Source organism: Semicossyphus pulcher, unplaced genomic scaffold, assembly GCF_022749685.1.
Source record: "Semicossyphus pulcher isolate SPU_LCO1_2020_fin unplaced genomic scaffold, fSemPul1.0.p SCAF_14, whole genome shotgun sequence".
In the NCBI taxonomy this organism is placed as follows: domain Eukaryota; kingdom Metazoa; phylum Chordata; class Actinopteri; order Labriformes; family Labridae; genus Semicossyphus; species Semicossyphus pulcher.
Window position 1 is genome coordinate 2,558,376 of NW_027211648.1, and position 14,156 is coordinate 2,572,531.

At 42.9% G+C, this 14,156-nt stretch overlaps 1 protein-coding gene across 5 annotated transcripts in view; it reads left to right on the forward strand.

The window, feature by feature from the left end:
* Nucleotides 1–14,156, forward strand: part of actn1 (actinin, alpha 1) — a 68,708-nt gene that overhangs the window by 41,966 nt on the left and 12,586 nt on the right. For 3 of the 5 annotated variants that reach the window (XM_069662412.1, XM_069662414.1, XM_069662415.1), the window contains exons 6-11: nt 2,808–2,886; nt 3,172–3,253; nt 4,515–4,600; nt 11,155–11,247; nt 12,407–12,637; nt 13,379–13,526. In XM_069662412.1, coding sequence (XP_069518513.1) covers nt 2,808–2,886; nt 3,172–3,253; nt 4,515–4,600; nt 11,155–11,247; nt 12,407–12,637; nt 13,379–13,526 — 719 coding nt within the window. Of the gene's footprint in view, nt 1–2,807; nt 2,887–3,171; nt 3,254–4,514; nt 4,601–7,390; nt 7,477–11,154; nt 11,248–12,406; nt 12,638–13,378; nt 13,527–14,156 lie in introns of all 5 variants that reach the window. The other 2 variants (XM_069662413.1, XM_069662416.1) reach the window with 1 other exon arrangement.

The window sequence follows — 14,156 nt, forward strand, 5'->3', positions numbered from 1 at the left end:
ATTAAAGTATGTTTGTCTGCCTTTCTGGTTCAATTAGGATTTTATGAGAGATTAAATTTGAATCACAGCAGGAGTGAATAAATCTGTCAGAAATATTCAGACAGTTGTGATGCTGAGCGGAAACCAGAGCAGCAGACGTGCTCTCAAACTCGGACACTAAGAAGGATTCCACCAGTGCATTACAATTGATGTGATTAGATTTGTTGCATGCAAACACTTAATAAGATTACATTAGGTTAGCATACCCAGCTAGCATCTTGTTTCGGTAACTGTGCGTTCAGTCAGGGCTCGGTCTGCGTCACAGGAAGCGTCCACACCTGTTGAATTATTGAGAGGAGACCACTGAGATGACTCAGATGTGGATGAAAGCCGAGGCGAGAGGAAAGGTGGAGGGGAGGTCACTTCAGGAGAGGGTAAAGGGAGAGGCCTGATGGTGCAGGAGGGATTATCAGAGCGGAGTCCAGACCTTTGATGTGGTTTCTCTGTGAGATGATAGCTGCACTTCTCAGTCGGGAGAGAGGATTATTTTACTGCTGCTCCAGGTGAAGCAGTCGCCTTGTAAAAGCTCCTCTCGTACATTAAAGGCACTTTTAACGGCAGGTGATACATTTAAATAACCATCCCACTAATTTGTAATCGTGCGAGCAGAGAGGTTCAGCAAATCCTGCAGAACTCTTCCAAAGTGGGGCTGAGATCTCTCTGCAGCATCCCATCATGCATCACTCGCAGACAGCCGGCTTTCAGCTTCAAGGCCGCTGATCAATGAGGCACAGAAGGCCAAACTAAAAATAAGCCTTCCATCTGAGCCTGGCATCATCATCGATTTAAATACAAGATTAGAAAAAACGTTCTTGAACTTTGTGCCGGGTTTTAAACACAGCAGCTTTTCACATGAAAGTTCTGTTTCTCTTATTTTTACCTGCAGATGAAAATAAGTCCTCAGCAAACATTAAAGCTGCTACAGTTTTCACACTCATTTAATCACCTCTCCTGGTAACAAACCCACAGAGAAGTTTAACCTGACTCTGCGATTCCTGTTTTTAGCATCTTTCGGTTCCTTGTTCGATTTGACGGCCCAAAACTTTATCGTTACCGTTCACTCTTGCTGCTTTATTTTTAGTTGTTTTGGCACAAAAGACTTTAGAACTGACTGTACACCACCTCATACCAGAGACAGACAAATTAAACACCTAGCCTGTGGACAAAGTGGAGCATATACAGCTGAAATATTCACCTCAGGACCTGGTGGAGACCAAAACAGAGTTTTAAAAACAGTGAAATTGACGTGAGAGGACTTGTCCGTTAACGAAATCGATGAATGAATCCGTTTGTCCGTTTGCGGCTTCTGGCTGAGGAGCAATTCCAAAACTTTTTGTGGTTACTTCTGATTTAGAGCTCAAAACACATACAAAATAAACCCTGCAGTAATGGTAGTGTGGTTTATGTTAGTTGAGAAAAGAGGCGATGCAGAGTGACAAATACAAAATGCCAGAACAATCCACGAGGTCTATATTTCAGTTATTATTTCAAGTGTTAAAGTGATAATCTCGAAGATTTTCATGTAAATAAATGTCTGTTAAGTCTCTGAAGGAGGTAACACAATGGTGACTGAGCCTGTGGCCCACTGATGAAAGCCTTTTGCAGTATGTAGTATTATTATGTCTGTGGCGCCAAGTTGGTGACGCGTTTTCCATCAGCCAGCAGTGGTTGGTCTGCCAGAGAGGGTAGGCGGAGCTAAGCGGCTGCTTTTCCGCTCTCTGCAAGTGTTGCAAGTAAACAGTAATCTACTATGGCTGAACAAACAAAGAAAAGATGGATGACTACAGATACAACTTCAACAAGAAGTGAAAATCCAAAGAAGAAGAAACAAACTCGACGCTCAGATGAAGCAAACAGTCTGAAAAGGAAAGCGACCGAGTTAAAGAGTTAAAACCGTTACAAAGGGAGCCGACCGTGGACGTCTGGTTGAAGTGGGAAGTGTGCTTCTGTGATTACAGTTTATTGCTAATGAGTGGTGCTTGAGTGCATAAATCTTTGAAGACCTCCCAAAAAATACATTTAATCAAAAACAAAAACATTTTAAAGATTTGAAAACAAGCCAGAAACAGTTTTTAAAACCGTAGTGACTTTCACTTTAATCAAGATAATAAGAGGCTGCAGCAGCAGAAGATCGCTTTGCTCTCTGATTGTAGCATTAATGTCGAACATTTACATGATGAAAACGTTACGGGAAATATAAATAAACTGGATCAGCTTTTTCTCACTGCTGCAGCGTTCTGTGATAGACTGAACACATCTGTGAGTCAGTGATTCAGAGAAATCCCTGTAGTAAGTCAAAGCGAAGCAGCACCAGAGCCCCGCGTCTGTTCAGTGTTCAGAAGTGACCGAGCAGAGATTATTTTACTCTGAACATTTTCCAGAATCTGAACCTCAAATGCTGAGCGAGTGTAATTAACTATTTAGTCTCGGCCCTTGAAAATAATTTGATGTCTCGTGTTTTTCTCCTTCTAAGAGGCGCAGCGCGGTTTCCCTCTGACATCACAGACTGCTGATTTTGTTCCGACACACTTATCCTATTCAGCTGTAGATCTAAATATTATCATGTCTGTTATAGCTCGGAATAAAATATAAGATAAGATTTATGGTTTGTGGATGTGATCCTTCCTACAGTAGCTTCAACGTAAGGCTGGTGCATTTGATGACTCACTCATGAAGGAGGCAGATGGAGGGAAAGTTAAATTCCTCCTCTGTAACCTCGGCTCGTTCACCCTCATCACCCTCATCACGCCTGTGTCTCTGTGTTTCAGCTGGAAGGATGGTTTGGGTTTCTGTGCACTCATTCATCGACACCGTCCAGAGCTCATCGACTACGGAAAACTGCGCAAGGTGAGTGAGAGACATTTTTACACCTGACATTAAAAAGACCTGCGTAAAACCCTGTGTGTGGACGGGGAATGGTGTGGTTTAACAAGACGTAGCAGTGCAAGCTTTCGCAAGCTCCTTAAGTTTGTTAGCAAAGCTTTTAAAATAAATAAAACAGGAAGACATGCAGGATGAAAGAGGAGCCAACTGTTGACTAAAAACAACAAATTAATGAAGAACTATGGATAAAAATACGTCTTCAAGTGCACCAGGGTGATGAAGTGTTGTTGTTGTTTGTTCTGTTGTCAGGACGACCCCATGACCAACCTGAACACAGCCTTCGACGTGGCAGAGAAGTACCTGGACATCCCCAAGATGTTGGACGCAGAAGGTGAGCAGGCGGAGAGGGAAACTGTACAGAGAAAATACTCAAGTATAAATAGCATTGCAAGCTCTCTCAGAGGTGATGAAAAGGTTCTTTCAGGCCGTGGACAGGGTCTGCACTGCATCACCACCAAACCTGCAACCTGACAGCCACGCCTGTTTTCCTGCAGCCTTTAGCCAGGTGTGAAGGCGTTAAAAGGGCGGAGCAAATTCCTCACATTCTTCCTGACATCACTTTGCATGTTTGGCCGAGAGGCCTGCAGCGCTCAGAGTCAAAGTCCCGCTCCGGCCAACGTTCTTAAAGGAGCAGTTCTCTGGAAAAAGCCACTGTCAGTCAGAGCTGGTGTTCCCTGTAATCGATAGAAGCAAAAATATTTTAAATTTGGAGAAAGTTGTACAAACAGCTCGTGGTTTCGCCCATACTACATTCCTACAACACCCAGCATGCATTGCGCCCCTCCCTCTGAGAGGAACGGCCCAGCGAGAGATGCTGGAGTGAAATACGACCGTTTAAGTGCAGGCAACGGCTCAGAGCGGGACTGAATCCGAAACACAACGAGAATATACCGGTGGGTCGGCTAAAAGATCTTCAGGTCTGCGGTCTACACAAGACGTGACCTCGGAGGCGGGCATCCTAGATTGAGGAAGTGTAGTTTACTGAGCTCCCTGGCCTCTGCCAGATGACACATTTTGCGTAATCTGGTGGAGGTTTTCCAGGGCCCGTTGGAGAAGCGGATAGCGTCCTCCAATGGCACAGAGCGAAGTGCATTTTATTCCATAATGGCATTAACTCCCCATAGCAGCATGATAGGACTGAGGTTGAAAATCGGCGAACTGGCCCTTTAACCCTGTTTTAATAAATGACATAATACGACCAACATCTCTGAGGGTAGTGGCTCTGCACATTCTGCACAATGGAACATTTTCAACCCTCTGAGAGAGTTTACTTTAGCATCAACACTCACATATGCAGCTGTGCATTTAAGTTTGCATTTCTAACTGTTCAAACAGAATGACGCTTTGAAACGTCTCATTAATCTTCAAGTATTTTTGTGCTTAGTAAGTCCTCTAATCGTCAGCATCTGTAATGTGTGTGTCTGTGTTTAAACCTCTCTGATCAGCACATCTGGACGGTGACACAGCGAGCTTTTGTTCCACTCTGGATGTTGTTGAACCCAGCTCTACTTCCTGTTTGTCCATTTATCTGTTTAACAACCCCCCCCCCCCCCCTCCCCCCATCCCCCCCTGACCTCCTCTCTCTCTCGCAGACATTGTGGGCACTGCCCGTCCGGACGAGAAGGCCATCATGACCTACGTCTCTAGCTTCTACCACGCCTTCTCCGGCGCCCAGAAGGTATCCTGGATGCAGCGTCTTCCTCCTCCTCCTCCTCACCCCTCTCCTCCCTCGTTTCCACTCCGTGTTTTCCTCCTAACAGCGCCTTTCTCTCTCTGCAGTGCACCACGCCCCCCCACTGGGGTCACTCTCCTTGTCTTTTCCGCATGGTTCACACCACCAAATGCATGATGGGATGACAACAGTCTGTTCTTAGAGGCAAAGAGCACAAGTGTACCTCCAGTCTACCTCGTTGTCACTTCGCCTCCTGATTGTAGCTTATTTGTTTGGCTGAGCAGCAGCCGAGCGGAGTGGGAGGTGTGGAGAAGTTTGTCTGATAAATGATGATGACTGCCTGAGATAAAAGCCATGACTGCTGACGGAGAGGAACTAATTAGCCGGAAGTGTAGCGCCATGGGGGAGATGTTACCATTTCAGTGGATGGTTATGTTCAGCCTTGAAAGAAACAGCTTAAATGAGGGCTGGAAGAGTAACAGAAAATAAAAACAGGCACTCAGAAGTCAAGCTGAAAGCTGTTTTTAGAAGGTCATTCCATTATTTTCAATTATGGGTGCTATTTTTTACGTAGTTTTGCTACTAAATGACCAATAAAGTTCTTGTTTATGCAACTGACAGGCTCAGATTGTTATTCGAAGTGTCTGACAACATTACAGAAAGAATTCATGCAGATGCAGACCTTTTTGTTCAAGCGTAAGATGCTTTTTAAACCAGAAACAGCCATTAAATTGCTCTCTTCAAAGCCACCAGACTCCATTAACAAAAACAGCGATTTTACCTCACAGAAGACAGGAGTTGTTGGTCTACCGCTGCCTTCGTTGGTTAGTTTGTTTGCGTTATTGTGTGTTTGAAAAAGATTGTGTTGGATCTGAACTTAGCATTTACAACACCAAAATCACACGAAAACTCAAAGAAACTAACCGATCAAGGCAGCAGTAGACCAACAACTCCTGTCTTCTGTGAGAGGTAAAATCACTGTTTTTTTCAATGGAGTCTGGTGGCTTTGAAGAGAGCGATGTAACGTCTGTTTCTGGCCCAAAAAATCATCTTCGTCTGAAACTCAAAGGTCCATCTCTGTAGGGATCCTTTCTGTAATGTTGTCAGACACTTTTAAACAATCTGAGCCTGTCAGTGGAAACACTTTGATAGGGTGCGTTTGCCCTCCAGGATTACAGCCATTACTACTATTTTCTCAGCTAAAACAATCTACTGGAGCAATTCTACAAATATATCATTCAGACCTCAAATATATAAAAATAGGAGAAAGATAATGAATGATTTAGAGTCTGACAGATATCTTTGGAGCACAGCAGGAGCTCTTGGATTGCGCCGTGACTCCTCTCAGACAGTCATGAGAGAATCAGAGCATCACAAAGCAGAACTTTTCCAAGAGCCGGGTTCATCTGAGAGGCCCCGGCAGCAGAGCGAGCGTTTCAACGCAGCTGTGTTTAAGCGACTCTGATCAAAAATGTCTGTGTTTATATCTGAAGAGAGGAGAGAGGCCGGGGTCTGCCTCGCTGAGAGAGCAGGGAAACCACAGCTGGACTCTGGATTGCATCAGAGATCTGAGAGGTGTGAGATGAGACATGGCTGGAAAAAACACAAATATAGTGAGATACAGAGACGAAAAAGTCATCTCTCCTTCCAAAAGAAATATCATAGTCTCCCTTTTTTTAAACAAAACAGATTCAGTTTGAGGGGACAGTAGACAAGCACGAAATGAACAGTAGTGCCAGGGTGTGTTAAAGACCAGCTCCAGTCATGTTTTTAGACATTTAAAGGGCGTCTATAAATTACCTTTAAAAGTCCTCCCACGGCGTCTCCTCCTTCTCCCTTTTTAAAAATTCCTGAATCTTCATAGGCCCCGCCCACTATGCACATTTCCAACCGCCCCCTCCGTCGGAAAAACAGAACACATCTCTGCCATCGTTTAGTGGCAGCTTGTTGAAACTTAGCTTGAAATGTAGTAATTAGCAGTCGTAACGTTAACGTTAGTAGTCAGTTGTGAGTTCGCAAAAATTACGATGATGGTTACAGCTGGCTCGCGCATCGCCGAAGTGGTTGCCATAGGTTGCACATAATGATATGCATAGCGTCACCCCCACCATTAACCGGATTGGCTCCTTAGGTTTGTGACATCACAAACCCTGCCAATCTGAAAACGTGTTGTTGAGCCTGTCCTTGGTACACTGCAGGTTAAAAGCAGACAGGCCCAGCCATGGAGATGATGCAGATGTTGTCCCTGATATGTCTTGTAGCACATGAAGAACACCACATGGAGATGTTCACAAGGTTAAACACTGGATTTTACCTGGAGGGGGGTTTTAAGATGTTGTAAAACACAGATATTAAGTCTATAAAGCCCTTTAATTAGTCGAAGTAGAGAGTTAGTCCACATATTGCTCAATCTCCCTCAAGAAAGCAACACCGGTAGCTAGCAGGATTGTAAACTCGACATGGATAAAACAGATGTGAGGCTGTAATTTGTAGTACTTAAAGTAGTTAAACTTTAATTACACATTTAAACATTTAAAGGATGAACTTCGTCCAGTCACTTCCCACTCTGATTTTAGTCTCATTCCTAATATCTTTTTTTAAATTCTAAATTTCCCATGCAAATCAAACCACCTTGAATGCAACCCACAGGTAGACTGGAGATGACTTGTGCCCGCACTGCTGCCGCCTCTTGTGATTACGCCCCCTGCTGGCCCTTTTGTCTCTGCACTCTTTTACTCTTGTGCATTTCTCTCTTCTCTGTCCTCTCTTCCTTTCCTCTGTTTGTTCCCCGGGCAGATATCATTAGCACCTTGAGGCCAGACGAGAAGGCCGTCATGACCTATGTGTCGTGTTACTACCACGCGTTCTCAGGCAAGCAGAAGGTGAGAAACAAAGCGACGGAGAAAACCTCCAAACGGTAACCAGACACCTGCCAAAGTGGCCGGCAGACAAAGAGAGACCGGCAGCAGTCATTTGCTGCCAACACTGACTTTTTGACTGCTGGTTTCTGATGCTACAATTTGACTCTACGACAGTGTGTGATACAGAAGATGACAAGATAACACCTTTTTGTTTTATGCTCTAAGTTTGAAAGATGACTTTTTTCTTTTATCGGCAATTTTATTGATGTCATGAAATACAAAAAAATCAAAGATAAGATAATCCTTTATTGATCCCCAGGGGGGGAATTCAGGTAAATGGATTGTCTTATCTTAGCTTAGCCTTTAATGTCTTATAGTATCTAGACACATTTGGAGAGGTTGGTAAACCTGGGCAGACACCAAACAGGCTGTAATGATGCATCATAATCCCTGTCGGACAACATTAAAGAAAGGATCCCTGCAGAATTAGAGCCTTTTGTTAAGATCATCTAAGCCACCAGACTCCATTTACAAAAACCCAAATTTCCCTAATACGGGAGTTGCTGGTATACCTCTACCTCGAACGGTTAGTTTGTTTGTGTGTTACACATAATTGTCTTGGACCTGAACTGACCATTTAAAACCCCAGATACACAAAATAAATCCAACAAACCAACCTTTCGAGGCAGCGGTAGGCCAGCTTGTCCTTTGTTCTGCAAGATAACATTACTGTTTTTGTAAATGGAGTCTGGTGGCTTTTAAAAGAACGATGCAACGACTATTTCTGGTTTCAAAAGAAGCGTCTTACTCATACATATAGGGCAGTCCTTTCCAGTTTTATATTTACTTTAAGTCGACGTACTTTCATCTGGAACATTTGCCCCCGAGAAAAACATTGCAGCCATTACTGCCTGTTTTGCGGCTTCTGGCTGAAGCTGTAGTTATTTTGACTTCTAAATATGTTAAGGAAAAGACCAAAATTCCCCTTTACTGATCATGGAAAGACCTTGAAAGTTACTTCAAGTGCCATTAAAAGACATTCAACATTACGCAGCTCCGTGATTAAAACATAATGATAATAAATGAGAGAATTAAACCAGAGCTAGCTCCATGAGGCGTCACAGATCAATCCTCCCAGCGTCCTCTGTCCGTTACCTCTGACGTAAGGACACAGTAATCCATAAGAGAAGGACCTGGCTGTCAGGAGGTTCAGTAAACAGACCCAGCGTGCAAACATTTGCTCACAGAAGCACGACCTGCACATCCTGACTCTCCTTTTAAGGCAGCTCGCCTGCTGCTGCTGCTGCTCCTGCTGAACCCCCGGAGCATGTCTCCGACCGAGCCAAGTTTCCCCCTGTGAACCTTTGAGACGAGGGCGGCTCGGAGCAGTCCTCTGCGTGGGCTGTCGGTCTCTGAGCTGTGAAATGTGCTCTCTGAAAAAGGACACTTTTGTGAGCTTACAGTAACTTTTAGATCGATTAATGTCCTTATCAAGCCTTTTAGAGGGAAATCGATAATGTGCAGTTTGATTCACGACAGTCACACGTGGATTTATTTCGACTCTGGTATCATCTCTGACACTTTACCTTAAAAAACTTAAACCTTAAATATCCAACTGAAAGTGTTTCTTCTGCAGATCTTCCAGACTCTGTGCATGCTGCTTACATTTCTCTCTACAAACTTCTGCTCTTTTTTTATTGAGCTTTCCTGTTTTCTGGTAATCTAATGTCTTATTTTGAGTTTTCTAATATCAGCTAGATAAAATGCATGAATGAAGAAAAAAAAAAAAAGGTGTGACGCCAGTCTGAGAGGTCAGGGTTCAATCCCTGTTCAGGCACAAACGTTTGTGGTAGAAATAACTCGCAGGAGACAAAATCTTCCAAAACAAACAGGTTTTTTTTACAGGTAACAAAAGACGAGTTAGTCTGCAGAAGCGTTTTACTTAACACTCCTCTGAATCCTTTTCCGACATTATGATTTAACTCAACTCTAAAAATAAACAACTTCCCAGATTAAAGTCGAAAAAAAAACCTTGGATATCTTTGAGAATAAAGTAGTACATTTGTCAGAAAATAATGAGTACATGTACGAGATTATAAAGTCATACATTTTTGAGGAAAACTGGGAAAAGGTTTATTCAAGGCACCAGATTTCCTCTCACTATCGCTCGTCAGACGCCGCTGCTTGCCGTGCATCATGCCTTCCGAGCACGACCTCATCAAGTTATACTTTTCCATCCGATTTAGCAACAAGGAAATACTTGTGATTTCAGAATCGCAACTTTGTCTCACAAATTTGGCAGTTTTTTTCCAGCAAATTTACGACTTTAATCTCAAGATTTTCCATATTTTGTCTCAGGATATTACTCTTCTCGGGCTGCACGGTGGTGCAGTGGTTAGCGCTCTCGCCTCACAGCGAGACGGTTCCTAGCTCATACCCCGGTTCAGGAAGTGCAGTGTCATCGCTGAGCTGCTTTTAATTCCCTCTGCACTTTCCAAGTCTCCCAGGAGCCTCGCTCTGTGTGTATGTAGGTTTAGAGGCTGAAATAACTCCATGTACTCTGCTGCTCTATTAAAAGAAAGCAGTGCAGAGAGAAAGATGCCGCTACACCTGACGACAGGTACAATACCATGTGTCCTTATAACGGCTGTCACTTTCCATTATTAATCTGAGCCGAGCGCACCAGTACAACAAACAATCCCAGGCAGTGTAACATACAGTAGATACATCATTCGTTTGCTGTTGTGTTTTTAATTGTCTGCAGCGTTTGGGAAACCTGAGTGCGCATGTGTGGGCAGCACAGAAGGATGTATGCAGGTAAAAACTAGAGTAAACGTAAAAAGAAGACATGAGTAGATTGTTCGTCTGTAAAAGTGCAGCACTGGGCTGCCCCAGCTGAGTTCACATGTAGCCTAGTTTAAATGCTATTTCTATCTTAGGTCACTCTGAGAATGAGGAGGAGGATTACACCAGAATATATATTTCACAGTATATCAGTGAGAGCAATATTCATAAACTTAGCTTTACACTCGATGAAGGGCTAGCAAAGCTGGTAACTTGATGTAACTTTACATTAGACACTTAATGTTCTAGTGTTGGTGATTAGGGGCACATAACCTTCAATTTAACAATTTATTTATAACAATGTTACAGATCTAGATTAAGTTTGCAGAGTTATGTTCTTATAATTTTGCTCTGTTCAAGTTTAAAAACCTTTCTGTCGTTGTTTGGTGATTAACGTTAGCTATTTTTAGCCTCTTTGCTAAAGCGTAGCAAAGTGTTCAAAGACAACTGAGCGCAAGAGAAAAGAAAGTAAAAGCGTGATTTTCTGCCACAATGCTTACACATTTATCTACAGTACGTCTCTGTGGTGCAACCTAGCATCAACTTTAGAATCAAACTTCTGTTAGGCTTGTGCGACAGGCTGCAGAACTTCTAGGAGTAAAAAGAAGGACACTGATAAATAAGACATGATTAGGTTGGTAATTGGAAGCCAAAAGGGTTGTGACACTGATTTAATCTTTAACAATATTTTATTAGATCATGTAAATTGTCAAATCTCGTGACAAATTCATACCTAAATCACTTGACTTTGTCTAGTTTACTCCAAATATGCATCCATTGTTCAGTACAGACGATTGAACAGCACCAAGAGTCTCTGAGTCTCACGCTGTTTCTCCCCTCAACCTCGTCTTGCAGGCAGAGACGGCGGCCAACAGGATCTGCAAGGTGCTGGCTGTCAACCAAGAGAATGAGCAGCTGATGGAGGACTATGAGAAGCTGGCCAGTGATGTGAGCACACCCCGATTCTCCTTCCGTTATCCCGCACCTCCTCTACTCCTTCTGTCTCCCTGTACTCCTTATTAAAGCTGCTCCCCGCGCTCCCAGCCCCCCCCCCCCCCCGGGGTGTTTGTGCTCCGTACAGGTGCAGGGTTTGAACCAGAAACAGGAGAGAGCAAGTGAAAGAGGCAGACAGGGAAACACTGTTGGTTTGAGGCTTCAGCATAATTTATATAAGAGTGTGTTTCTGCCTGTTTTAGCTCATTTACAACTGAATGACATAAGGATAATTTTTAACATCCATTTTTTACCATAGAATCTGAAAATAAACCAGCAGAAACGTGAGAAACGTTTCTTATTACAGCTTACTAACCTGAAACTTTATTGATAATAATTAATGTTTTATTGTTTATCAACCAAAAATAACAAGTCGATAGCTCCAGCTTCTACAATGGGAAGTTTTTCTGCCATTGTTTGTGGGTCAGATCGAGTTATTCTCACACACCAGTTTGGATTTTGGGACATTTTTTAGCCAAATTTTTATCCAACTCTGCAAGCATGAACTTTTATCCCATAAGATGTTTGTCACATCTTAAAAGTCGATTGTATTTTATAAAAACCTTTAAAGCTTGTTGTTTTAAAAAGACTGGAAGCTCTGCAGTGAGTCAGCGGAATTTCCTACAGAACTTGAACGCACCAGAGAGGAAGAGCTTTCATAAATCTGTTTCTAGCTGCATTTCAAAGCAAACTTCATGCAACTTTAAGAAAAATAAACAGTTTTCATTGTGATGAACTTAATATTAATATTTTAATGTGTTTAAAAAAATCCATAGTAGTCATGTTGTAGTCGTTTGAAGGTTGCTTCTTAAACGAAACACAAGTTGTACTAAACGTTCTAAAACATGCAAAAACACAGGCGTGCTTAACTCAGACATAACATGTTTTCAGAGTTACGTTTGTGTGCAAGAAGTGAAAAAGAAACCCTCTTAGCTAACCAGTTATCTTAATCTGTTCTTCTCTTCCTGACACACATCACATCCACGTCTTTCCGTTTATTTGCATGACTCTCCTTAAAATCTCCCTGGAATTTCTCCTCCATTCTCCTCCTCTTATCCCCCCCCCTCAACACACACACACATTTGCCCACGCACCACCTCCATCAACACCTCAGCTGTTGGAGTGGATCCGTCGCACCATCCCCTGGCTGGAGAACCGCTTGCCCGAGAACACCATGCAGGCCATGCAGCAGAAGCTGGAGGACTTCAGAGACTACCGCCGCCTCCACAAGCCGCCCAAAGTGCAGGAGAAGTGCCAGCTGGAGATCAACTTCAACACCCTGCAGACCAAGCTGAGGCTCAGCAACAGGCCCGCCTTCATGCCCTCGGAGGGGAAGATGGTCTCGGTAGGTCAAAGCAGCTCCAGGAAGTAGAAACACACGCACAAAGTTTCCAAAAGTTTGAGATCGATCCGAACATCCTCCACGTAGAAAGCTTCTCAAACTTTGATGGCGCCAGTGGCCAAACAGTTACCTCAGCTTTCATGAAGCATGTAGGTGTGTGATGCTGAGGAAATATACAGGAACTATGGAGTCTGAAAACATGGCCAACAACTCAAAGCAACTTTATTTATTAACACCTTTCATACAAACATGCTGCCCAAAGTGCTTTGCATACGAACAAACGCCGAAGTTAAGAACAAAAATTGATAAAAATGGCTGAAATTTTGCAGGACACAGGATGAAACGGGAAAATGTTTAGAAATTAATGAATAAAAATCAGTAAAAAGTGCAATAAGACAAAATAAACACCAGAGATAAAGTAGTCTCTAGTTACATTTTACAGACTTTAGGTGCTGTGTAACTTGTAAAACATGTTAACTAAAGTGTTCTAAAAGTTACATTTAAAAAACCTTTGAGTAAGTGCACGCTCATATTTCTTTTTAGTAAGTCCACAAAGATAAAAAAAACGTTCTATGTGCAAATATTTTTTGTATTTTTCCATGAGAGCTGCCGACTCAGTTATTTTACATTGATCCTATAAAACACCCCCAGCTGGCAGAGGCGGGAGATCATTGTCTACGATAGCGTTAGCATCCTTGTATTTTTGCCGTATTCTCAGCGCGTGTTCTCCTTCGCCTCGCTCAGGACATTAACAACGCGTGGGGAAACCTCGAGGGAGCAGAGAAAGGCTATGAGGAGTGGCTCCTCAACGAGATCCGCAGGCTGGAAAGACTCGACCACCTGGCAGAGAAATTTCGCCAGAAAGCGGCGATCCATGAAGCCTGGACTGAAGGTACTGAATGACTTACTGAGCAAAGATCACACTCCTTTGTTTTTGCCTCAAGTTGGTCAGAAAAAGTCAAAAGGTTTGTTTGGATGTTGTCTTGTTAAGGTGTAATTCTGCTTTGTTTTAGATTCACTTAACAAGCCTGTAACAGTGTATACCTTTGAGATCATAGACTGTGTGTAAGAAGAGAATGAAGTCACCATGAAGTCACCCACTGGTTTGTGGACTTCAGTCTCGAAGCCTCGAGTTTGGCAATTTGGCCGTCGCCATCTTGTTTTTTTTAATCACAAGTGCACATATACTGACGAGAGGGTGGAGCTAAGGATTAGCTTGTAGGTGCTAAACGCTAAGTAATCAGATAATGCTAGGTATGTTAGCAAGGTGAGTCCATATTTCAAGATAACTGATATAAATACAAGATTTACTTTTAAAGAAACTCCTCATAATGATTCTAGTAAAACAGAACGATGAACAAGAATGTTTTTTAAGTCTCAGTTTTCTTCCCCTGCTTTATCGTCTATTTGACTCTGAATGGGAGCATAAATGACTAAATGAACATCGTGCTGTGTTAAAGAAGACCTGAAACTACAGACTGAGACCATTAACTCGTTAGGAAAATGTTCACTGAGGTCATAA